This window comes from Phyllostomus discolor, chromosome 4 (assembly GCF_004126475.2).
Source record: "Phyllostomus discolor isolate MPI-MPIP mPhyDis1 chromosome 4, mPhyDis1.pri.v3, whole genome shotgun sequence".
NCBI lineage: Eukaryota > Metazoa > Chordata > Mammalia > Chiroptera > Phyllostomidae > Phyllostomus > Phyllostomus discolor.
In genome coordinates, this window is record NC_040906.2 from 111,778,886 (window position 1) to 111,806,810 (window position 27,925).

Genomic DNA, 27,925 nt, shown 5'->3' on the forward strand with positions numbered 1-27,925 from the left:
GATGTTGGGACATTTAAAGATGTCTTGGAGGTTCCTAAGCCTCTCCTCGCTTTTTTGAATTCCTGCTTCTTCATTCTTTTCTGATTGGATGTTTCTTTCTTCCTTCTGGTCCACTCCATTGATTTGAGTCCCAGTGTCCTTCCCATCACTATTGGTTCCCTGTACATTCTCCTTTATTTCCCTCAGTGTAGCCTTCATTTTTTCATCTAATTTGCGACCATATTCAACCAATTCTGTGAGCATCCTGATTACCAGTGTTTTGAACTGTGCATGTGTTAGGCTGGCTATCTCTTCGTTGCTTAGTTGTATTATTTCTGGAGCTTTGGTCTGTTCTTTCGTTTGGGCCTTTTTTTTTTGTCTTGATGTGCCTGTTACGTAGTGAGGGGCAGAGCCTTAGGTGTTCACCAGGGCGGGGCAACCCAGTTGCTGGGTTGTAACACTGTATGTGGGTAAGAGGTCCAAGAGGAAACAATGGTGCTTGCCCCGCCCTCTGCCAGATTTCAGTCACTTCCCCCACTTCTCACAAGCAAATTGGGCCCTTCTGGTGCTGATTCCCATGTGGGTGGGTTTGAATACATTCTAGGACTCCATAGGTCTCTCCAACAAACTCTCCTGTGAGGCTGGGAGTGTGTTCTAGCACCTAACCCCCCACAGGAGTTTTCAATCAGTGTTTTGAGACTTTATTCCCCCTTGCTGGGACCCTGGGTTGTGTGGTCTGTCTTGCTTCCCAGTTTCACCTGGTTTATCTGCGTGCAAATGTGGGATCATCCGGTCCTCCAGCCACCACTTTGCCGCAAGTCCTCTCCACCCAGCTGCCCAACTCCACCCCTCCTACAGTCTGGATGAATGTTTCTTCTTTAACTCCTTGGTTGTTGGACTTCCATACAATTCAATTTTCTGTCAGTACTGGTTGTTTTTTTGTTTCTAAATATTTGTTGTCCTTATTTTGGTTATGCGAGGAGGCACAGTGTGTCTACCTACACCTCCATCTTGGCTGGAAGTCCCCATAAAATACATTCTTAATTAAAAAAAAACATAACTTGGGGACCTTAAAGACCCATGCACAAAAATTGTTGACTCCCACTTCATAAAGCTTCCCTCACACTTGGCTCTCATAACCTAAATGGCCTGGGTGGTGGCCAGTGGTGCTAACAAGAAAAATGAACTAACCTGAAAGATTTGCAGGGTATCATCACTAATAATATTAAGCCCTTCATGCCCAGACTCAAAGAGGCATAAGTAGGACCTAGGGGACCCTCTGCACATCAAATTTTTGGTGTGTAGGGTTTAAGTTAATGATAAGCAACAATGAGATAGACAGTTCAGTTCTTGGTCACCCATCACCACTCTGCTACTTTGGCCATCATGGCTGAACCCCAGAAACCACAATGGGTAAAAGTATAAGAATGGCTAGAAGCAGGGAAGAACCTTGAAGCTACAGCAAAAGTGGGTGTACTCCTAGGCTAGAGACCACATTTTTTCACAAATTTCTTTTGTTTTGAGAATGATCATTATCTACACACTTAAAAACATTGTTTTTCTTCATTTATAAGATAAAATGCATTTTAAAAGTTGTTATAACATCCAAAAGGAAGGAATCAAGTAAATAAATAATGGGAACCCATAGGGTAGAAAACCAGACAACCATATAAAGTAACTTTTAGAGGAATATGTTTAAAGGGTAAAATATTCTCAATGTATTAATTAAAAGTGGAGTTAGCTTTTTACACATCTAATCTTTATTTTGTAAAACTAAATGTGGTTTTACTGGTTTCTGTTTTGTGTGCACATGTATCAGGGAAAGAGAGAGAGAATGAGATGCTATGCATAACAAAAAACACTGATTAGATATATACAAAGATTAATAATGGATGGTGAGATTACCAGCAATTTTTATTTCCTTGTGCTTTTTTTTATGTCCTATGTTTCCCACAATAAACACACATTCATCATTTTCATAACCAGAAAAAGCAAAAAAGTTACTTTTTAAAGGAATAGATCTTTCAACTCTCCTCCCAGAATGTAACTTCAATAGAAATAGCCAAATGACCACAAAGAAATAAATCAGCAAATCTGTAAAACCAAAGTAAATGACCACAAGGTGAGACCACCTCGATCAAATACAATGTTAGTATCTCTCCGAGTCAGATAGACTCACCGGCTATCTCGATCCCACAGCAGTATCCGTATGTGATTGATAATGGACGGCTGACCTAGCTTAATCTCAATGCCAGAACGGCAGTCATCATCAATTGGATGCCTCGAAAATCCATGGTCCAAATCATAATTTTGAGTATCACCATCTAGTAAGGCAGATTTCAGCTCTCCTTTTACCACCTGGGCTCCATACTTCATAGTTGCAATGTTTTCTTCTGGTACTACAGTTAAAAATACAAAAAAGACAAGGTTAATGGTTAGTTATTAAATCATTCTATAATTGGGAGGAAAAATAAAATGCTAGCATTCTAGTTGATCTTGTATGTGCAGTTAATTTTAAAACAGCAGAGAAAAGTCTATGGAAATAGAAGATATGAAATGTTTATAAGGGATTAAGGTACCACCCACAGTTTAAATTTAATGACACCATCATAGCCACAAAGTGTTTGGGACTAATATTAAGAAAAAGTTGATAGTACTAGGGGGAAAAACATGTACTAACATAAACAAATCAGCTCTGCTGAGTTCCTTCTATTAGTAGCTTTAATTTAATATCTACTGGACAAAAATAGCAGGTAAGATAACCTATACCTGCCATCTGGACTGAACACAATGTAGAAAAAGCAAAGCAAACAGGTCAGACATCTGATAAAATAACAGAAAAAGAGAGTTTCCAATATAGAGAGCTACTGGTCATACATGAGTGTGCTAAATCAATTAATTTACCTAATATATATATATATATATATATATATATATATATATACTTAAAAGAAGATATGTTTTTACTTCACTTGAGTATTTTTAAAAATGAAAATTCAGACAGCCTGTCATCAAAATCAGTATTATGGTTATAAGTAAATACCCTTCCTTCTCCAACAGTAGATTTATTAAGTGTCAATCATTTCTGGAACTCTGAAATCCTCTATGCACATTTTGCTTCACAAATCTGGAACCCACCCTCCAGGTACTAACATTCTAAAACCCACACTCTCCATGGACAGACCAGAGGCAGCATAAAATAGATGTCCAGATGAGCTTCAAGACAGTTTTAAATAGTGTTCTCCACCTTTAACCAAGTGTGTCACTTTGGGATGTTACCTCCTCTGAATTTAAATTTCTCAATAGGGCAATATCTATCCCCCAGGTGTTTCTGTTTTGTTCGTCTGTTTGTTTGTTTGTTTTGTTTCAAGGATTAAATTAGATGATGTCTGCAAGGCACACAGTAAGCTCTAAAAAAGGACCACCATTATTATTATGAACCGCATTTTTAAAAGCACACAATAATAAAAGAACTAAGCAAGTTTACACACTGTAAATAGTGAATTCTCACAGTACACATACATCTGGGCTATCTGATTTGAATAGGGTAAAGTATGAGCCATAATTAGGCTCTTAGGGAAAAGTAATCCATTATTGCAGATTACTTGAAAAATGTGGGGTTTAAAATTTTTTTCAGGCCCTAGCCAGGTAGCTCAGTTAGAGTGTCATCCTGATATGCCAAGGTTGCAGGTTCAGTCTCAGGTCAGGGTACGTACAAGAATCAACTAGTAAATGCATAAATAAGTAAACAACAAATCAATGTTTTTCTCTGTCTCTCTCTCCCTACAGACCCTCTCTATCTAAAAGTCTATCAATCAATTAATTAAACACAGTTTTAAATTTTTTTTCAAATGAAGATAGGTAAGAGAATGGCTCCAGAAGTCAATAATAAGTGCAAGTGAAATGCAATTGGGGTGGTGTAGTTAACTTGCAAAAACTAAGGCAACTCAGATGCAAAACAAAATAAAACTTAGTCATGATCAATTCCTTACCACCGGAAACTTAAATGCCACAGATTTATAATTTTTTAGTTCTATTAGATCATGGTAATCAGAGATGTTGTTCATATTTATTTTTTTTATTTAACAAACCTTATTAATTCCTTTGACTTGCTCCTCTTCAAAATCCTTTGAGCAGTAATCCTTTGAATAGTAATATTACTACTACATGCATTTTGCAGATGGGGAAGTAGGGGCAAGAGAAAGTTTAGATGGATTTTCTTGCCCAGGGTCATACAGCCAGCAAGTATCAGAGTTGCAATCAGAACACAGGCAGTCTGCCTCCAGTGTCCCTACTCTGCCACATCCCTTGTGAATGGTTTCTGACAGGAAGAACATATTTACCCCCTCTTTCTAACCCCTTCCTTCTAAGGTGATCTAAGACCCAGTGGAAAGAAATAGACAGTATAATATATTTTTTAAAAGTTGTACTTAAAGCAAGAAAACCTAAGTTTGAGACACAGGCTCTACCACCAACTACCTGACAGAGGTCTCTTGGTCTCTGTTAATCTGTTTTCTCATCTAAAGATAACACATTGCCCAACCCACCCAAAGAATTACTATTAAAATTATGCTATAAATAATATATGCTAAAATACTGTATAAGTATAAAGAATTTGATCAGTTAAAAAACATTCACTGCAGACTCATTCTGTACCATATACCACATGAGGGGTCTAGGACTACCTCAATAAACTACACAGATAGGCCCTCCCTCCTGGTGCCTCCTAGAGATCAAGCACTTTATAAACCAAGCAAACAAACAAAAGCTTCAAATTTGTGCTTTTCAAATATCAACGATATGTAACTACTTGGTAAAAGGAAACATGAATCCCTTATTGCTAGGTATAAGATGTGCAGTCCAAAGTCTGTTGCTGCTGACCAGTGAAACCATCTCCTCCAGTTCTGACACCACTAGTCAAGACCAAGGGAAAATGGGAACATGAACTTTCAGATTTAGGAACTGCCATTGCCCTTTGATTTTCTCCACACATAAGCTTCTTCACCTCTACAATTTACTAAGCTAGAAATAACACTAGGCACAATAGTTGCAAGTGACTGTAACTAAGAACCTAAAATGGAAATGAAATTTCTAGCACAAGTCTAAGTCATCTTTTGAAGTTTATTTCAAGGGTACTCGAGAACTTTTCTAACTCTTCTTCATACAGATTCTCTGAAAGTATCTTTCGCTTCAAAATGGGCATCATTTACACAGTGCAAATTCTCTGATGGTAACTATAATCTGAGTACCAGGATAAAAATATAACTCCAAGTATTATTTTTTAAATCTGTAGCTAAATGATGAATTCAACACAAAAGGTGAACATGAGAAAATTCAAGTCATAATAAAATAATTCAAACTATAAATATCCTTACTGCTTATATTTGTCTATCAGTAGAGAAAAAAAGCTCTGAAAAAATATGGTGGAGGGTCCTGGCAAGATGGCAGCAGAGTAGAAGGATCTTTCTCACACCTCCTCTAGAACCAGTTGGAAATAAAACTAAAGAAGAGAACACCTACCCCAAATAAATAACTGAAGACTACCTGAAAAAGAGATTGTTAACCAGGGACAGCCAGGAACCAATTAAAGAATGGTAGGAAGGACAGGAATGCGAAGGGGGACTGCCCGATCCTATGGCCGAGGTTATGGGGTGGCTGTGGGAGCTTCCCCTGGAGAAAAGCCTGGACCCCAGACCCAGCTCCCAAGCACGGAGAAGCACCAGTGCCAGGATGAGCCACCCATGTAGTACCCCATGGTAAAAAGGCCTCGGGGTTTTTGGCTGCTAGGGAGAGATGAGACGGCTGGGGTTTTTTTGTTTTTGTTTTTCCCTTAAAGGGGCCAAAAAATAGGTTTTGTGTTTACAGCCGCTCAACTTAGGCTCGGCGAAGGGAAGACAACATGGACTGGAGCGTCTGCAGTGGGAGGCACTGGGGAGAGACATGGGGGAGCAGCTGTGAGGATTTCTGTAACAGGATATACCTGGATTCCACTGCAGCCATCTTTCTTGAGAAGAGCAAGCCCTGCCCAAGGGAAAAGCATTACCCCATTCTTTGGGGTACTGCTCGCCCCACCCTATGGAATCCTTCTCGCCACTTCCTACATCTCTTTTTTGTCTGTTTTTTGGTTTGTTTTTTTGCTTTTCCCCCGCTTTCCTTCTTTCATTTTTCCTACCCTGCTTTTTAACTCTTGCTGAGGAAAGAGCAACATACACAGACTCACGGGGTGTCAGAGACTGGATTCAGAGTACAGCCATTCCATACACTTTCCTGGGAACCACACTGGCCCTTGCCCCTTATGGGAAAGCCACAGAAAAACACCCTCCTAGTTTCTGGTAGACCCCAAATCTGGGCTCTGGAGGCCCCATGCACTAGCCTCATAGGGACTCTACCCTGTTAAGTTCAGGAAAATAATCCCAGACAGACTCAGATGAGTGGCTTGGGGGGCTTAGGGAACACACCCACCAACTTCCCTAAAATTTGAAAGACACCTCCCACAGGAGATCCAGGAGTCCCATCCTCCTAATTGTACCAGAAGCCCTCTCAGAAGCAGTCAGGTCAGCAACTAGTCTAAGACTGAGAGCAGGCCAGCAGGCAGAGGTGGGTGCAGGTGGATGATGCCCTGCCTTGGGACATTTGCTGACCTACCCCAGGGCCCAGTGCTGATAAAACCAGCCTTGTGGCACAGCTTGGCCCATACAGTACACAGCCAAGCCTGGAGGAAACAACCACAAGCTGTGAATCGCTTCTAGCTTCAAATAGGTTGCTGAGGGCTAGACGTGGACAGCATTGGACATTGGCATACATCAGCCTCAGACAACATGAAAGCTGTATTCAAAAGAAGAACCCAGCAGGCAAACACTAAACTCTCCTAAGATGAATTCCACTTTGTCCTTTTTCACTGTTTTCATTATTTTTTCCTTTTCGTAGCCTTTTTATTATTTTTAAAAATTTTCTTCTATTTTTGTTGCTCTTTTTCTTTCATATCTCTTATTTTACTCTTACCTTGGCTTACACCATTTCCCCCTTATTCTTTCCTATTCTTACTTTTGTTATTCTTTGTCTTTCTTTTTCCCTCTCCCTCATTTTCCTCTTTCTATTCATTACTCGTATTAGTTCTCTTCCTCTTCTCTCATAATCATATTTCTTTCCTTTGGTCTTCTCTTATTCTTTTTCTCCACTCCTTTACTCCACTATTTTATTTCTCTTTCCATTTTTATTATTCTTTGCTCTTTTCTCATTGATTTTGCTGTTGTTGTTAGAGAAGGAGACTTGCTTTGGTTTCATTTTTTTGTATTGTTTTGCTTTGTTCTGTCAGCACCTGTACAACAGCATATAAGACATGGCGGGTTTGAGCCTCTCAGTCAGCCAGCAGGAGAAGAGATCCCAACAAGAAATGGACCAACAACAATCAGGACCCAAATACAACAGGGGAGCTCATAACCCACAGAAGGACATTCCTAGAGCATTCAGCTCAGGAGATCAAGAAGACTGCATCACTGGGTCCCCTAGGACTCCTGCCACCCCACTAAGACAGTAACTCAAATACAGTTCTATCTAATACACAGAAACAAAAAAAAAAAGAGAGAGAGAGCTAAAATGGAGAGACAAAGAAACAATGTCCAAACAAAAGAAAAGGAGGAATCCCCAGAAAAAGAGCTAAATGAAATTGAGACAAGCAAATCAACAGATATAGAGTTCAAAGTAATGGTTATGAGAATGCTCAAGGAACTTAGTGAGAACTACATCAGAATGAGAAATGACATACAAACTATAAATAAGAACCAATTAGAAATGAATGAAGTATCTGATATGAAGAATAAACCAGAAGGAATAAAAAGCAGGTTAGATGACGCAGAGGATCAAATCAGCGATTTAGAAGACAAGGTAGAAAAAAACACATAGAGCAACAAATAGAAAAAAGACTTAAAAAAAAAGAGGATGGTTCAAGGGAGCTTTGAGACAACATAACACCTAATATTCATATCATAGGGATGCCAGAAGGAGAATGGGAGCAAGGAATAGAAAACCTGTTTGAAGAAATATGATAGAAAACTTCCCCAACCTTGTGAAGGAAAAAGTCACACAAGTTCAGGAATTACACAGAATCCAATCAAGATGAACCCAAAGAGACCCACACCAAAACACATCACAATTAAATGAGCAAAGTTTAACAACAAAGAGAGAATCTTAAAGGCAGCAGAACAGAAACAGGTAGTTTACCTACAAGGGAGCTCCAAGGCTGGCAGCTGATTTCTGAACAGAAATACAACAGACCAGAAGGGATTGGCCTGATGTATTTCAAGTAATGAAAAGTGAGGACCTACAATAAACACTACTCTATCCAGCAAGGATGTCATTTAAAACAGAAGGCAAAATAAAGACCTCCCTGCTCCAAAAAAAAAAGGGTAAAGGAGTATATTTATACCAAACTAGCATTGCAAGAAATATTAAAAGGACTGCTTTAAGAAGAATAGAGAGAGAGGAACACAGGTTCAAAAGGGAAAAGGGCCATGAATAAGTACCTATCAATAATAACCTTAAAATGTAAACAGATTAAATGTTCCAATCAAAAGACATAGGGTAGCTGAATGGATAAGAAAACATGAACTGTATATTTGCTGTCTATAAGAGATCTACCTTAGAACAAAAGATTTTTACAGGCTGAAAGTGAAGATATGGAAAAAATATTTCACACACAAACAGAGACAAAAAGAGCTACGACAGCAATACTTACATCTGACAAAAGACTTCAAAACAAAGGCCATAACAAGATAAATAAAAGTCACTACATAATACTAAAGGTATTAATCCAACAAGAGGATATAACCCTTCGAAACATACATGCACCCAATATAGAAGCACCTAAGTATATAAAGAAAATCTTGGAGGACTTTAAGGAACAGATTGACAGCAATACAGTCATTGTATGGGATTTTAACACACCACTATCATCAATGGACAGATCTTCCACACAAAAACTCAACAAGCAAACAACTATCTTAAATGAAACACTAGACTGAATGAGTTTAATTCCCATTTATAGAACGTTTCATCCCGAAGCAACAGATATACACATTTTTCTTGAGTGCACGTGGATCAAAGACAGACCACATGGTAGGACACATAATAAATCTTAACAAATCTAAAACAATTGAAATCATGTCAAGCATCTTCTTGGATCATGATAACTTACAACTAGAAATAAACCACACACACATACACACACACACAAAAAAATATTCAAACACATGGAAGTAAATAACATGTTATTAAATAATGAATAGGTCAACAATGAAATCAAGTACCTGGGAACAAATATAAATGAACAAACAACAACACAAAATCTATGGGACAGGCAAAAGCAGTTCTCAGAGAGAAGTTCACAGCATTACAGACCTACCTAAAGAAATAGAAAAATCTCAAATAAACAACCTAATTCTACAACTAAAAGAACTAGAAAAACAATAAACAAAGCCCAGAGTGATAGAAGGAAGAAAATAATCAAGATCAGAGCAGAATAAATAATATACAGACAAAAAAAACAATTAAAAAATCAATGAAACCAGGAGTTGGTTTTTTGAAGAGATAAAGAAAAATGATTAACCTTAAACCAGACTCATCAAGAAACAAAATACCTAAAAATGTTTTAAAAATCAGAAATGAAACAGGAAAAGTAACAACAGATACCACAGAAATACAAAGAAATGTAAGAAAATACTTTTAACTATATGCCAAGAAAGTGGACAACCTGGTTGAAATGGTTAAATTCCTAGAAACATACAATCTTCCAAAACTGAATAAAGAAGAAGCAGAAAACCTGAATAGACAGATAAAAACTAGTGAAATTGAAGCAGTAATCACAAAACTCCAGGCAAACAAAAGTCCTAGACCAGGGAGCTTCACAGGTGAATTTTACCAATTGTTCAAAGAACTAACACCTATCCTTCTCAAACTATTCCAAAAAATGCAATAAGAGGGAAGACTTCCAAACATTTTTTTACAAGGCCAGTATTATCTTGATTCCAAAACCAGGTAAAGACACAACAAAGAAAGAAAATTAGAGGTCAATATCCCCAATGAACACTGATGTTAAAATCCTCAAAAAAATATTAACAAACTAGATCCAGCAATACATAAAAAGATCATACACCATGACTAAGTGGGATCTACCCCAAGGATGCAAGGTTCGTACAATATTGGTGAATCAATAAATGCGATGAATCAAACAAAAAGAAAGATAAAAATCACATGATCATATCAATAAATGCAGAAAGCATTTGATAAAATCCTGTGCCCATTTATGACAAAAAAAAAAAAAAAAAAAAAAACGAAGCAAACTGGGAATAGAGGGCGCATTCTTCAACATAACAAAGGCCTTATATAAAAAACCTACTGCCAATATCATACACAATAGGCAAAAACTAAAAGCACTTCCCTTAAGATCAGGAACAAGGCAGGGGTGTCTGCTTTCAGGACTCTTACTCAACATAATACTGGAAGTCCACACCATAGAGATCAGATGGGAAGAAATAAAGGTATCCATATTGGAAAGGAGGAAGTAAAACTGTCAGTGTCTGCAGATGACATGATAGTGTACATGGAAAATCCAGTAGACTCGACCAAAAAAACTACTCAACCTAATAAGTGAATTTGGAAAAACAACAGGATACAAAGTCAATATTCAGAAACTGAAGGTATTTTTATGGTTTTATTTTTTAATATGTTTTATTGATTACACTATTACAGTTGTCCCATTTTCCCCCTTTCACTCCCCTCCACCCTGCACACCCTCTCCCACCCACATTCCCCCCTTTAGTTCATGTCCATGTGTCATACCTGTAAGTTCTTTAGCTTCTATATTTCCCATACTCTTCTTACCCTCTCCCTGTCTACATTCTACCTACCATCTATGCTACTTATTCTCTGTACCTTTTCCCCCTCTCTCCTCCTCCCATTCCCCTGTTGATAACCTTCCCTTCAACCAATTCTGTGATCTCCATTTCTGTGGTTCTGTTCCTGTTTGAGTTTGCTTAGTTCGTTTTGTTTTTGTTTTAGGTGTGATTGTTAATCATTGTGAGTTTGCTGTCATTTTACTGGTACATGTTTTTGATCTTGTTTTTCTTAGATAAGTCCCTTTAATATTTCCTATAATAAGGGCTTGGTGATGATGAACTCCTTTAACTTGACCTTAGCTGAGAAGCACTTTATCTGCCCTTCCATTCTAAAGGAAAGCTTTGCTGGACAGAACAATCTTGGATGTAGGTCCTTGATTTCATGACTTGGAATACTTCTGTCCAGCCCCTTCTTGCCTGTAAGGTCTCTTTTGAGAAATCAGCTGACAGTCTGATGGGAACTCCTTTGTAGGTAACTGTCTCCTTATCTCTTGCTGCTTCTAGGATTCTGTCCTTCATTTTAATCTTGGGTAATGTAATTATGACGTGGCTTGGTGTGCTCCTCCTTGGGTCCAACTTCTTTAGGACTGTCTGAGCTTCCTGGACTTCCTGGAAGTCTATTTCCTTTGCCAGATTGGGGAAGTTCTCCTTTATTACTTTTTCAAATAAGGTTTCCACTTGTTGCTCTTCCTCTTCTCCTTCTGGTACCCCTGTAATTCAGATGTTGGGACATTTAAAGATGTCTTGGAGGTTCCTAAGCCTCTCCTCGCTTTTTTGAATTCCTGCTTCTTCATTCTTTTCTGATTGGATGTTTCTTTCTTCCTTCTGGTCCACTCCATTGATTTGAGTCCCAGTGTCCTTCCCATCACTATTGGTTCCCTGTACATTCTCCTTTATTTCCCTCAGTGTAGCCTTCATTTTTTCATCTAATTTGCGACCATATTCAACCAATTCTGTGAGCATCCTGATTACCAGTGTTTTGAACTGTGCATGTGTTAGGCTGGCTATCTCTTCGTTGCTTAGTTGTATTATTTCTGGAGCTTTGGTCTGTTCTTTCGTTTGGGCCTTTTTTTTTTGTCTTGATGTGCCTGTTACGTAGTGAGGGGCAGAGCCTTAGGTGTTCACCAGGGCGGGGCAACCCAGTTGCTGGGTTGTAACACTGTATGTGGGTAAGAGGTCCAAGAGGAAACAATGGTGCTTGCCCCGCCCTCTGCCAGATTTCAGTCACTTCCCCCACTTCTCACAAGCAAATTGGGCCCTTCTGGTGCTGATTCCCATGTGGGTGGGTTTGAGTACATTCTAGGACTTCATAGGCCTCTCCAACAAACTCTCCTGTGAGGCTGGGAGTCTTTCCCAGCACCTCAACCCCCACAGGTGTTTTCAATCAGTGTTTTGAGGCTTTATTCCCCCTTGCTGGGACCCTGGGTTGTGTGGTCTGTCTTGCTTCCCAGTTTCACCTGGTTTATCTGCATATGAATGTGGGACCACCCAGCCCGCCATCCACCTTGTGCACTGCACCCCTCCAAAATCCGCCACCTCGCTGGTTCTGCCAGCTGCCCTGCCATGAGCCCTCTCCATCCCAGCTGCCCTACTCTGTCCCTCCTACTGGTCTGGATGAATGTGTCTACTTTAACTCCTTGGTTGTTGGACGTCCATACAGTTCCACCGTGAACTTACATCATACACACAAACAAACTCAGGATGGATAAAAGACTTAAATATAAGTCACAACACCATGTAAGTCCTACAGAACATAGGCAGGAAAATCTCAGATATTCCACGCAGCAATATTTTCATTGATATGTCCCCAAGAGCAAGGGACATAAAGGAAAGAATAAGCAAATGGGATCTCACCAAAATAAAAAGCTTCTGCACAGCTAAAGAAAACATCAGCAAAATGAAAAGGGAACCAACCATGTAGGAAAATATATTTGCCATTGACACCTTGGAAAAGGTTTTGATATCCAAAATATATAAAAACTCACACAACTCCACTCCAGGAAGACAAACATCCCAATTAAAAAATGGGCAAAGGATCCAAACAGATACTTCTCCAAGGAGGACATACAGAGGGTTCAGAGACATATGAAAGGATGCTCAGCATCACTAGCCATCAGAGAGACGCAAATTAAAACCACAATAAGGTCCCACTTCACACTGGTCAGAATGGCCAACATAAACAAATCAACAAGCAATAAGTGCTGGTGAGGTTGTGGAGAAAAGGGAACTCTAGTACATCGTTGGTGGGAATGCAGACTGGTGCAGCCCCTGTGGAAAACAGTATGGAATTTCCTCAGAAAACTAAAGATGGAACTGCCTTTTGATCTGGCAATTCCATTGCTGGGATTATATCCTAAGAATCCTGAAACACCAATTCGAAAGAACCTATGCACAATTTACAATAGCCAAGCGCTGGAAGCAACCTACGTGCCCATCAGTAAATGAGTGGATCAATAAACTATGTTACATTTACACAATGGAATACTACACAGCAGAGAGAAAGAAGGTACTCCTACCCTTCACAACAGCATGGATGGAACTGCAGAGCATTATGCTAAAGGAAGTAAGCCAGGTGGTGAAACACAAATACCATTTGATCTCACCTATAAATGGAATCTAATCAACAAAACAAACAGGCAAGCAAAATATAACCAGAGACACTGAAATTAAGAACAAACTGACAGTAACCAGAGGGGAGGAGGGAGTGAAATAACAGGGGAAAGATGGGAAAGGGTCACTAAAGAACATTTATAAAGGACCCATGGACAAAGCCAAAGGGAGGTAAGATTGAGGGTTGGAGATAGGACGGGGGAAACTGGTGGTGGGAAAATGGAGACAACTATGTTTGAACATTAATAAAAAATGATAAAATTTTTAATTAAAATAAATTAATTAATTAATTTTTTAAAAAGTGTTTCCCTTAAGATCAGGAACAAGACAGGGGTGTCTGCTTTCATGCTTCTTATTCAACATAATACTGGAAGTCCATGCCCCAGAGATCAAACAAGAAGAAGAAATAAAAGGCAACCATATTGGAAAGAAGGAAGTAAAACTGTCATTCACAGACAATAAGATATTGTACACAGAAAACCCTATAGGCTACACCAAGAAACTACTAGACCTAATAAATGAATTCAGAAAAGTAGTGGAATACAAAGTCAATATTCAGAAATCAATGGCATTTTAATATACCAATAATGAACTATCAGAAAGAGAAAGTAAGAAAAGAATCCCATTTACTATTGCAACAAAAATAGCAAAAAAGTACATAGGAATAAATTAACCAAGGAGGGCCCTGGCTGGCATAGCTCAGTGGACTGAGCTCAGGCTGCTAACCAAAGTGTCACAGGTTCGATTCCCAGCCAGGGTACATGCCTGGGTTGCAGGCCATAACCCCCAGCAACCGTACATTGATGTTTCTCTCTCTCTCTCTATCTCCCTCCCTTCCCTCTCTAAAAATAAATAAACAAAACATTTTAAAAAATTAACCAAGGAGGAAAAAGGTCTGTACTCAGAAAACTATAGACACTGAAAAAAGAAACTGAGGAAGATACAATAAGTGGAAGCATATACCATGTTCATGAATTGGAATAATTAACATCATTAAAATGTCCATCCTACCCATAAAAACAATCTATATATTCCAAGCAATTCCTCTTAAAATACCAATGGCATATTTTACAGATCTAGAACAAATATTCCAAAAATTTATATGGAACCAAAAATGACCCTGAATAGCCTCAGCAATCTTGAGAAAGAAGAACAAAGTTAGAGGGATCACAATACCTGATATCAATCTATACTATAAGGCCACTGTAATCAAAATAATCAGGTACTGACATAAAAACAGATACATAGATCAATGGAACAGAATAGAGGGCCCAGAAATAACCCACACCTTTATAATCAGTTAATATTTGACAAAGGGGACAAGAGCATACAGTGGGGTAAAGGTGGCCTCTTCAATAAATATTGTTGGGAGAACTGGACTGGTACATGCAAAAAAATTAAACTAGACCACCAACTAACATCATACACCAAAATAAACTCAAAATGGATAAAAGACTTAAATGTAAGTTGTGATACCATAAAAATCCTAGAAGAAAACACAGGCAGAAAAATTTCAGATATCTCACATAGCAATATTTTTGGCAATATATCTCCTGGGGCAAGGGAAACAAAGGAAAAAAATAACAAATGGGACTAGATCAAATTAAAATGCTTCTGACAGCTAAAGAAACCATCATCACAATGAAAAGGGAATCCACTGTATGGGAGAATATATTTGCCGATGATACATCAGACAAGTGTTCAATCTCCAGAATATATAAAGAACTTATAAAACTCAACACCATGAAAACAAACAATCCAATTAAAAAATGGGCAAAGGGCTTGAATAGACACTTCTCTAAGGAGGACATACAGATGGCCCATATACATATGAAAAAATGCTCAACATCACTAGCCATAAGAGAGATGCAAATTAAAACCACAATGAGATGTTACCTTATACCTGCCAAAATGGCTACCATTAATAAATCAACAAACAAGTGCTGGCAAGGATGTGGAGGAAAGAGAACCCTAGTGCACTCTTGGTGGGAATGCAGACTGGTGCAGCCACTGTGAAAAGCATAGAGTTACCTCAAACAACTAAAAATGGAACTGCCTTTTGACCCCACATTTCCACTACTGGGAATATGTCCTAAGAATGCCAAAACATCTATTAAAAAAAATATATGCACCTCCATGTTCATAGCAGTACTATTTACAATAGCCAAGATATGGAAACAGCCTAAGTACCCATCAGTAGATAAGTGGACTAAAAATCTGTGATACATTTCACAATGGGATACTACACTGCAGTAAAAAGAAGAAATTCTTAACTTTTCTGACAGCATGGATGGAACTGGAGACTATTATGCGAAGTGAAATAAGCCAGATGGTGAAAGACAAATACCATATGATCTCATATTTAAGTGGAATCTAATGAACAAAATGAACAAACAAGCAAAATAGAACCAGAGGCATAGAAACATGGATCAGACTAGTAGTTGTAAGAGGGGAGGGAGGAGGTGGAGACTGTTTCAAAGAAGGTGAAAGGATTAGTCAAAAAATATATATATGAAGGACCCATGGATATGGGCAATGGTGTGGGGACTAACTGTGGAAGCAGTGGGTGGATTGGGTGGAGGGGGACAAAGAGGGAAAAATTGGGACAACTGTTATAGCATAAACAATAAAATATTTAAATTTTAAAAGTATATAGCATGGTAGGTATTACAGGAAATAGTAACAATAGTTTTCTTTACATTTGTCATTTTTTAAAGAATATTTTATTGATTATGCTATTACAGTTCCCCTGTTTTCCCCCCCAATGCTCCACTCTGTCCTGTACCTCCCTTCCCTCTGGCAATCCCCCCCTTAGCTCATGCCCATAGGTCATGCATATAATTCTTTGGCTTCTTCACTTCCTGTATTATTCTTAACATTCCCCTGTCTACTTTGCACCCACCAATTAAGTTTCTTAATCTCTGCACCTTTTCCCCCATTCTTCTCCTTCCCCCTCCCAACTGATAACCCTCCAAGTGATCTCCATATCTATGATTCTGTTCCTGTTCTGCTTATTTGCTTAGTTTGTTTTTGGTTTTGATTCAGTGGTTCATAGTTGTGGGTTTGTTGTCATTTTAATGTTCATAGTTTCAATCTTTTTTTTTCTTAAATAAGTCCCCTTAATATTTCATATAAGGGCTTGATGATGATGAACTCCTTTCAGCTTTACCTTGTCTGGGAAGCACTTTGTCTGCCCTTCAATTCTAAATAATAGCTTTGCTGGATAGAGTAATCTTGATTGTAGGTCCTTGCTTTTCATCACTTTGAATATTTCTTGCCAGTCCCTTCTCGCCTGCAAAGTTTCTTTCGAGAAATCAGCTGATAGTCTTATGGGATCTCCTTTTAGGTAACTGGCTCCTTTTCTCTTGCTGCTTTTAAGATTCTCTCTTTATCATTAACCTTTGACAGTTTAATTATGATGTGTCTTGGAGTAGGTTTCTTTGCATCCATCTTGTTTGTGACTGAGTTTACTGGACTTGTATGTCTATTTCCTTCACCAAATTAGGAAAGTCTTCTTTCAATATTTTTTCAAATAAGTTTTCAATTTCTGGCTCTTCCTCTTCTCATTCTGGCATTCCTATGATCCAGATGTTGGGACTTTTGGAGAAGTCCCAGAGTCTTCTTATTCTCTCAATTTTTTGTGTTCTCATTTCTTTATTCTGTTTTGGCTGACCATTTCTTTCTTTCTTATGTTCCAAATCATTTATTTAAACCCCAGCTTCCTTCCCTTCACTGGTGGTTCCTTGTGTATTTTTCTTCATTTCATTTAGTGTAACCTTCATTTCTTCCCTTATGCTCTTGTTATACTGAGTGAGTTCTGAGCTTCCTTATCACCAGTGTTTTGAACTCTGCATCTGATAGCTTGGCTATCTCCATTTCCTTTAGCCCTTCTTCTGGGGTTTTATTCTATTCATTCATTTAAGCCATGCTTCTTTGTCTCCTCAATTTGGCAGCCTCCCTCTATTTTTTTCTGTGTATTAGGTAGAGGAGCTTTGACTCTCTGCCTTGGCATACCTGTTAAGTTGTATGGGGCGGAGCCTTAGGTGTTTGCCAGAATGGGGCAACCCGATTTACTACTTTGTGATTGTATGTAGGGAAGGGATCACAGAAGGAACAATGCCACTGCCTGGCTGCTGGAGATCTGCTCAGCACTTACTCCATTTTCAGTCACTTCACACACTCTCCTATATACAATTGGTGCCCTTCTACCTGTTGCCCTGGTGGTGGTTCCCAGAGTGAGTGGGTTTGCGGATATTCTAGGACCGTGCAGACCCTTTGAATGGACTCTCCTGAGAGACCAGCAGTTTCTTCCACTGCCCCAAGCCCCACTGGTTTTTACAGCCAGAAGTTATAAGGCTTTATTTCTCAGTGCAGGAACCCTGGGCTGTATAGTCTGGCCTGGGGCTGGGATTACTTACTCCCCTGGTATCCCTCCTGATATTTATCCACCACACATACATGTAGTACTGCCTATTTTTCTAAGCAGCTGCCACCTTGCCACCATAACACCGTGGCCTCTCTACCCTGGCTCCTTGTCTCACACCTACTACCCATCAGGATGAATATGGCTTCTTTAAATCCTTGGATGTTGGACTTCCATACAGTTCAATTTTATGGCAGTTCTGGGTGTATTTTGTTTTGAAGTTACTTTGATCCTTCTTATGGTTGTGAAGCATGTATATCTATGCCTCCATCTTGACCAGACCACATTTGTCATTTTTGAAGCATTTTACAAACATTAAGGGAAGGAGTTAAGCTTTGAAGTGTCACAGCTAAGCAGAAACAAGCCAAAATCTAAGTGGTACTAGGTTAATTATCTTGTGGTTTTTCTTTTATTGCCTTACATTCTTAACCATCTTTTATGGAACTTTCTATTAATGGGTTGGCCAAAAAGTTCATTTCATTTTTTCTGTAAGATGGCTCTAGTAGTACTTAGCTGTCGTTAACTTCATTCAAAACAATTTTGTTAGATTGTATTGTGACAGCTGTCATATCAGTATTTTTTTAAAAACTTATCAAAATTGGTGAACTTTTGTGTAGTAATTTTGATATTGAAGATGAAAGAAAATAACATTTTTGGCATATTATGCTTTATTATTTCAAGAAAGGTAAAAACTCAACTGAAACCCCAAAAAAGATTTGTGCAGTGTATGGAAAAGGTGCTGTGGCTGATCAAACATGTCAAAAGTAGTCTGCAAAGTTTCGTGCTGGAGATTTCTCGCTGGATGATACTCTGTGGTCGGACAAACCAGCTGAAGTTGACAGTGATCAAATTGAGACATTAACTGAGAATATTCAATATTATACCACATGCGAAAGAGTCAACATACTCAAAATATCCAAATCAACAAAGATATTGGTGAAAATGAAAAATGTGTCTTTAACAGAAAAAACTAAATGAACTTTTTGGTCAACCTAATACATCTAGGCTGATAGTTGTTCACCCTTAATGGATCTTTTGGATTCACACCTAGCTCTCTAATGACCCCTAAATCATCTTCTCCCCAACCTGACCCCCCTGAAGAATGATGAGTCCCCCCTTCCAACAAATGTGGTATCACATATGACTTTCTTAACAACTCCTGTCTTACCTTAACTTTCCCATTATCTCCACGCTCTGCATGCCTCCTTTTGATATTGTGCAGCTCTGGTCCTCAAGCATCACAAAATAGAAATAGGCTGGAGACTCTATTGAAGAGCACTGGCCTCATGAGTCAGATCAGCACTTTGGTTCCAACTCAGGCATCAATTTCACTCAGTATTTTAGGCAAATTACTTAGAAAAATCAAGGAATGGAAACATATAAGACCTGAAAGGGAACTTCATCCTATTTGTTTAAAGGGAAAAATTCCTAAGTGGCTTTCTATGTGCTGGTCCCTGTGTTGGACTCAGCCCTCTAACTACTCACCATCTAATGGAGTCAACAGTTTACGTCAGACATGAGCTGCCTCCCCAGAGGAACACTCAGTAGAGATTACTTGTGAACCCCCTGGTTTACAGATGAAGATACGATAAACTATAGTTGGAAAGATATACTAGTAATAGAAGTCAAAGAGTTTTAAAAGTATTAACCCCTCACTGTTGTCATTGCCATCTTTGTGTGATAGGTGAGATGAATTTTAAATTCTAGTTTAGAAGCAAGGGATAAATCAATTCAGCCATTTACTTTGAAGTCTAGATTCAGGCACTATGATAGGTGTTAGAAAAATACAAGTGAAAAGACATAATTACAGCCCTCAAGAAGCTCTGTCTAGTAGGAGTCTAGGCCAAAGAAGTAACAATTTTAATATTACAGTGGCAAACTCCATTGGTCTGAGATACTGGAAAACATGGGAATAAATATATGTTACCATGTATCTATAGCACAGACTTAAATACATACATACATATATATTTATCAATAACTAAGCTGTCCTACAAACAGACTGACTTTTACTCAATAAGGAAATCCTGAGCATGAAAGTTGTGACATTAACCATGCTATAAACATGAAGAAACGAGAAATTACTGTTCTCTTTGCCAAAGTCCAAAACCTAAGATAAGCAATACAAAGTATGAGTACAACTTAGTCTGAATAGAAAAAGCACCACTAACCTTTAAGACAGAAATAACTATCTCTACAGCTAAGACAAAAACTAAACATTGAGAGAATGGTCTGAGTACAAGTAGCTCAAATACCCTAGGGGAAAAATATTATCATTAAAAGTTAATTCCCTTTCCCCAGGTTGATAGACAAATGCTCATCATTATATATACATAAAACTAGTCCAAACCACTTTCCCTGAAAGACTAACCATCGCTGGTAAGTTAAAACATTCTTTGGGTCCTCTTTTTTTTTTTCCAAGAGTGTAAAATCTCTGTAATTTGGTAAAAAGCCTCAGGATATGCAGCTCTAAGAATTAAACCTTCCAGTAACCATGCTAATGAACCAAAAGAAAAAATTTTTAAAAGGATATTATTCCCTAGTCCCAAGATAAAAAGTTCTCTACACTTTATGAAAAGTCCCCAGAGACAAAGAACCTATATCCAGAAAAGAACAAAAGAAAACAAATTTGTTCAATAATTTCAAAATAAGCAGAATTATCTTCCAGAACAATAACCTCAAGAACAGTTCTGAATTTTTAGACCCTTTTTTTCCCCTAACAGTAAAGCAATCTGATGGAAGAAATAATAATATAATGTCTGGATAACATTTACTTAGGAACAGCTAACTTGCTTTTTAGGGTCTGATGGGAAAATAATATGCTTCCTTAGTATTTATATTATTTATTTTACTATACATATACCTAAAAAGTAAATTTTTAAAAAGCCAACTACTTAGTCATTTCTCAAATTTAGAAATTAGATAAAAGATTCCCAAATATTTGTATAACCTCTTCCTTGAGTTCCCACAGAATCATTCCAAAATGAAAAACTTAAGATTTATGAGCAATAATTACAGTATGCCATTCCAGAACTTTGTATGCCTCAGCTGGTTGACTGACTACTCCCTTTCACAGTAATTTCATGGGTTATTATAACCCAGGTTGGACAACTATACTGAGCAGCTGATCAATTCCAAGCTACCGATTACTATGTGAAATGTCCAAAGCATCTCAATACTCTTGCAGCAATGTCTCAAGCCTAGCCTTAAGAACAAATCCAGATAGGGAGCCCCATGAGCACCTCAGATCAAAATTAGGGCAACAAAGGGAAAAAAAGGAACTTATAGAAAACAATGACAATTTAGAAAGTCTAAAATTATATTACTTGTCTTATTATTTCTCCCCCCTCCATCCTCCCATACTCTATCTAGCACCATTTTCTAGCACTTCCAAATCCCTCCCAGGACCTCTCCTGACATGCTCCCTGCAGCTACCAAACTACTTCTCTACCACCTTTCACTCCAATTCACATAGCAGACAGTTAACACATTGTAGCTACCACCTTTTCAAGTCTGTGGCCTAATTCCCTGTTTAACCAAGCTTCGGTCCAGACTACTCACCAACTCACCATCATTTATATCCAAATGTTTTCTCTCAATTCTCAATTTTCTTGACCTCCGAGCATCATGAGATACCACTTACCACCCTCTCCATGTACAAGCTCTCTCCTCTGTGGCTTCTGTAACACTCTTCCAGTTCTCTTCCCACCTCTCTAACTCTTTCTTCTCTGCCTTTAGCTCCCTGGCTATAGGTCAGCTATAAATCATAGACTATGATCTTTACTTCTTTCTCTATGCTCAAGTCCAGGTTTCAACTCTCATCACCAGCTTTGATTGCTTCCTAAACATCAGTAACCTGCTTCCACTGTCATTAGACATTTTTCCTTGCATTCATTCACCAAATGTCTGCTACATGCTGTTAAGTATGTTAAATGTTAAGTATATCAAGATTAATAGGGCTTACAAAGATCATCTCTACCTTTAAGGACCAAAGGTAAGTAAAAAAATGTTTAAAATAATGCAATAATTCCTACACAGACATATAGAGATGCAGAAGAACACTAATAATCATAACAATGGCTTCCTAGATAGAGCTTAAACACATTATTTGTGTGCATTATTTCAATTAATTCTCATAACAATAACAGGAAATATAAAACTAAAGGTAAAATCCATTAGGTAATTTAATACCAGGTTATATAACTAATAAGTGACTAATTGGACATTTGAAGTCAAATTTGTCTGGCTCCAAATCTATGTTTTCTCTTCAATGTCCAATGAAAAGAAATCTAAATCTGATGAGTAAGGAGAGAAGTCAATTAGCACACCCTATTTAAGATCAGTCAATATTTCAAGAGTGTGTCTAAAGCCACAGTCAAGGAAAGATTGGTCAGGGAAATGACTAACATGAGAAAAAACTTAGGACCTGGATGTCCCAGAAGCCCTCAAACTCAGTAAGTCTAAAAATAAGTTCAGGGTTTCTTCAAAGAATGACTATATTTCATTAATTCTAAAATACACTTTTTTTCAAATGTTAACATTTCTGAAACGTGATGCTGTGTCATGGTTTAAATGAAATTATTGTTTCCTTTCTCAGCAGTGCATAAACAATGGTGCTTCAGAATTTCTGATTTCTTAAATTTGATACAATAAGGTAACTTCCTCCCAAACATAATCTTTAAATTTAAATCCTTGAATCACCAAGATACAATTTTTAAAATATCTCCTCTATACATCCATTATTTTCCATTTTCCCAGCCATCACTCTAGTTTAAAGTTGTATCAGTTGTGCGCTGGTTAAATACCCCCCTCGCTGGTCTCTGGTCTCCTTGAATCAAGTTTTTCCCTATTCCAAATCATCAAGTATAGCACCACCACAGATCAATCTTTCAAAACTACCACTGTACTCATACTTCTCCCTGTGCATAAGTAAAATCCCAAATTAGTTTCAAAGCCTTCCATGATTTTGCCTGAGCTAACATTCACAAACTTTCTTGGTTATTAATCAACATAAGCCTCTCTCTCCAGTCAAGCTCCTCTGTTCAGTCCTTAAATGCTCTAATTTGTCTATTAACATCACCAGTCCTCCCATCTGAAATACACCCCACCCTGATGTCATTCAAATCAAATGCCAATACGCTCACTACAGGCTTTATAATCTCCATGAAATTTCCCTCAGTTATTCTAAGCCATGCCTTTTTCTAAAGTTCAGAGCATGTACCCTTCTTAAATATTGCCATATTTAACTCTTCATGGGGTATGTCTTATTTTCACAACGAAATTAAAAGGATCAAAGGCAGAGACTGTATTTTGTACTTTGTGTGTTTAGTGGTTAATTGCATAGCCTAAGTCTCAGCTCCATGACTCTTTCTGTGTGACCTTGGGCAAGTTACTTAACCTCTCTGTGTTTTGGCTTCCTCACTTGTAAAATGGAATCAGTAATGGTATGTACCTCAAAGGATTGCTATGAGAATTAAATGATCATATAAGACAGTTATTGAGACATAAAAAAACTGTGTTCAATGCTCTTGTTTTTCTATCAAGAAAAATTACCACATAAGGGTTGGAAATGATACATAAGTGTTAGCTATTATTATGGTTATTCAGAATCTCCATGTTCATGGTGCCTCAAGAAATAAGTATGTAGCATGTACTTAGTACTGATTTGATGGAAAAAGTGAGGCGATGTCTTCACATGAGAAAAAGCTTTTAAGGAAAGTATCTATTTCCAACATTCTAGGGAACCACTAGAGAAATCTGTCCAAGAATGGCAAGAAACATCTTTTTGGGAATCTACAATGGCTATGCACTCTCAGGAAGAATTAGTAGGAGAATGACAAGGAAAGACATTATATAGGAAGCAGAGCTATGCGCTCTTAGACCCACACTTGCCATGTACACCTGCACTATAATTTTGTAGCTGAGACTGTCATACAATGCAAACAAAACTCCTTGATGAAATTAGGATGAACAGGTACTTACTGAGCATGCCTCTGTAATTGAGGTCCATATCCCGACTCTCTGATCGAACTTTAATAGCATCCAGAATGGCATCAGGAGACAGCAGTCCTGAAGGCCTCACAACATTCAGAAGTTCCGTGAGGCTCATCAGAGGTAAACGCACAGCCTGCATGATTTCAGCATGATTCTCCTTTGAATTGTGCTTACACCAGTTTAACAAGGCTAGGAAAATATCTTTTTCAGGAGCTGCAAATGAATCTCTTAATACGATGTTTAAAAGTGCTGTCTGAAAAGGGTAACAAGAAAAAAATCCAGTTATATGGAGCTCAACCATGTGCACTTCAAAAAAAAAAATGCAAGTGTCAGTTATATGTATACAATTAACTCTTTTTGACCATTTTCTCTCCATCATTGTGCCATGCACTCTCCTGCACATTGTGGCTGTAAGAATAGCTGCAGGCATCTTGTACCATTACAGCAAACATCCAGTCTTTCCAACACGTCTGCATCCATCTTTAATAAAATAACAAGAAAAAAAAATGGCAACATGAGGAGCTAGCTGTCTTTCCATACATGTTCTTCAGGAGAGTTTACATTTATGAGCCAGTAAGATACATCTGGCATTTAAAATTCAAAATCTTTTGTTTCACAGTACTACTGCACTACCATACTTTTGGTTCTCAGATTTTCAGACTGGCCTCCAGCAACAGAGTACAACCCTCAAAGACCTTGCCTCTGAAAATAAAGTAGAGTAATAAAAATCATAGTGTAAACTCAAAACAAGACATGTAGCTTTTTAAATTAGGTGTTCTCATTCAAAATATTCATGTCCTAGAAGGAACACAGAAAGGGAAAGGAGAGACAGCCACCAGGGTTCAAAGAAAGATTTGAGCAAAGTAGTTTTACTCTATTATACAGTGTAAAACACCAAATAATACAAATGTTGAGCCAGCAAATATACTGAGTTGGTCAAAATGTTCTTTTAGTTTTTTTTCCATAAAAGACACATTTTCACAAATAACTTTTTGGTTTGGATATCTTGAGTATGTCAGCTATGTCCTGCGTTGTATAAATTTGGTTGTTGTCAATTAACTTGATTTGATCACTATGAACTCCAATTAGTATACCCAACCGTGGATCATTATCCAGCAAGAAACCTACAGCATGAAACTTCACAAACCACTTTTGACACATCCGATCAGTCACAGCACCTTCTCCACAGACTGCACAATTCATTTGTTTCAGTTGTGTTTTTAGGTTTCTTGAAATAATAAAGCATAATATGCCAAAAATGTTGAGTATTTTCTTCCACCTTCAATATTAAAATTGCTACACAAAAACTCACCAATTTTGATAAGCTTTTTAAAAAAAGATTTTATCTTATTTATTATTAGAGAGAGGGGAAGGAAGGGAGTGAGGGAGAAAAACACCAATGTGTGGTTGTTTCTCGCACGCCCCCTGCTGGAGACCTGGCCTGCAACTCAGGCATGTAACCTGAATGGGAACCAAACCAGTGACCCTTTGATTGGCAGGTTAGCACTCAGTACATTGAACCATATCAGCCAGGGCATTAAGGTTTTTTAAAAAATGCATGCTAATATGACTGCTGTCACAGTACAATCAAATACAATTTTTTTCGAATTAAGTTAAAACCAACTAAGCACTATGAGAGCCATCTTATGGAAAAAAAACAAACTTTTTGGCCAACCCAAAATACACAAAACAGTGACTTAAAGACATCCAACGACACATCTGATCTTCTTTATGAATTTTTTCTCTCAACATAAGGAGTTATTCTCTTTATCAAAGAAATACAAACTGAACAAATAGTATGCAATACCACAAAGACTGTCATCATTTGACTGTCATCACACTGAAAACAACCACCCAGCATTGCAGTCTCTTCAGCACACAGAATTTACCAGAAGAACCTTAAAAGAAAACAGACATAATCTGTTTTCTTATATAACAGACACTATCTTTCTCTTATATAATCTAGAGTCTCAGTAGCCAGAGACAAGGTGGCTAGGCAGACAACCTCTCCCATACCTTCGACTTTTATTTTTTATTCTTAGTCCATTGCTGTATTTCTACTGTTCAAATATAAGTAAAAAAATGTGTGCCTGTACATTCCTTGTAGGCAATGACCCACCTTAGAAAGAGAGAGAAAACCTTCACTTGAGAGTACCTCCTGAGCATTTCTGTCCATAAACATGCAGCACATGCAAGTTAACTTGGGAAGTGAGTAGAGACTAGCAACATCAAAAGTCATACAGACATTCTGAATGTTAAGTATGGTGCAGAGATATTCAGAGGTAGAATCCTCCAGCTCTGGAAATCCATATTTATGAGCCAGGCTCAAAAAGTCCAGCAGCACCTCCTCCTTCTCATCCGTCAGTGTCGCCCGCCCAGTGTAGATGTATTTAAGTAGCATTGTGAATGCTTCTGCAGTGGTGTCTTGAAGAGGGATTTCTGCTTCAGGCTGAGATTCACGCATTCCACCATACAGTAACGCTCTGCGTGTCAAACAAGAAATGCATGAGAAAAACCTCAAGTAAGATTTGCTACAAAATTATGAAATAATGGCTATCAATATTATACAAACAAGTTTGTATAATGACATAAAGATTCAGGTAAAGAAACGCATAGTGATCATTTTAAATAGTTCTTTAAAACATTAAGAGAAATAATTTTAAAACTACTTTGAATTAATTTATAGACAACTAGATTAATGAAATATCCTGAAAGCTCAAGATATATAATAGACATTTATTAAATAGAAAGATGAGCCCTTGCTGGTGTGGCTCAGTGGACTGAGTGCCAGCCTGCAAACCAAAGGTTCACCAGTTCGATTCTAAGTCAGAGCACATGCCTGGGTTGCAGCCAGGTCCCCAGTAGGGGGCACAGGAGAAGCAACCACACATTGATGTTTCTCTCCTTCTTTTACTCCCTCCCTTTCTCTAAAAATACTTAAATAAAATCTTTTAAAAAAAGATGAAAGTGCTCTTTTGAGAGGGACACTGAAATCAATATAAACATGTTAAAGACCAATAAGACAGTTTAAAAAGTAAAACTCTACAGAAAAGATATAATCAGATAAAAACAAGCACAATCAGGTGCTATTCTTCCCTTTTAGACTGGCAGAAATTAAAAAGCCTGTTAATATTCAGTGCTGCAAAAGCAATGCAAAAATAGGTTCTCTCATGCCCTGCTTTGAGTATAAATGCGTACCCCTTTTTGGAAAGTAATTTAAGTAATATCTGTTCAAATCTAAAATATGAATATCCTTCAACTCAGTAATCTCACTTTTATGACTCAGTTCTAGAGACATAATACTGTATGGTTTTAAAGATAAACATATAAGAATATATACTGAAACGATGGAAACATTGTAAAAAATGTTAAATGTCCACCAATAGGAACATGATTGAGAATATTGTGATATGCATTAGAAAGATTAAGGGAGGTCAATATATGCTGTCTTGGATAGGCATCCAGGATTTAGTAGGTTAAGTTGCAGATCCATATGTGTTGAATAAAAAAATATACAGCATATACTTATATGTGTATATGCATAGACAGATATATCTATTTATACTGAGAAAAATCAGGGAAAATTCATATTAACCTGTTAACAGTGCTTGTCTCTGGGGAATGGGAATAGGTGGCTGGGAGGAAAGGACTTTCACTGTTACTTTATAAATTAAAAATGAAATTGCTGATGAAATTATGGATGACTTAACTTTTTTTCTCTTTCGGTGTTTGTCAGAGTTTTAAAAATCCCCACTTTATTGCTTATCTGCTCATCTAAAAAATGAAAACTAGACAATTCAGTCACCTAATGGATTTAAATTTCTACCTCTTACTTCAGAGAAATAATATGAACCAATTAAACTTTCAATCTATCTGGAAAGAAAGGGCAGCCAGAGGATGACAAGGTAAGAGCACACAAAAGGAATAGTAAAGAGTGAGAAAGAAAACTTGTAAAAGTGAGAGCAAGAGAATAAGGGGGCATAAAGAATTTCCCCCTGCTCCTAACATTATGAGAACAGGGTTGGCA

General features: G+C 37.8%; 1 protein-coding gene across 2 annotated transcripts in view; it reads right to left on the reverse strand.

The window, feature by feature from the left end:
* Window positions 1–27,925, reverse strand: part of BTBD9 (BTB domain containing 9) — a 458,630-nt gene that overhangs the window by 365,998 nt on the left and 64,707 nt on the right. For both annotated transcript variants that reach the window (XM_028509172.2, XM_036024064.1), the window contains exons 3-5: window positions 26,018–26,381; window positions 23,887–24,151; window positions 2,159–2,378 (exon numbers count right to left, since the gene is read on the reverse strand). In XM_028509172.2, the coding sequence (XP_028364973.1) occupies window positions 2,159–2,378; window positions 23,887–24,151; window positions 26,018–26,381 (849 nt within the window). The remainder of the gene's footprint in view (window positions 1–2,158; window positions 2,379–23,886; window positions 24,152–26,017; window positions 26,382–27,925) is intronic.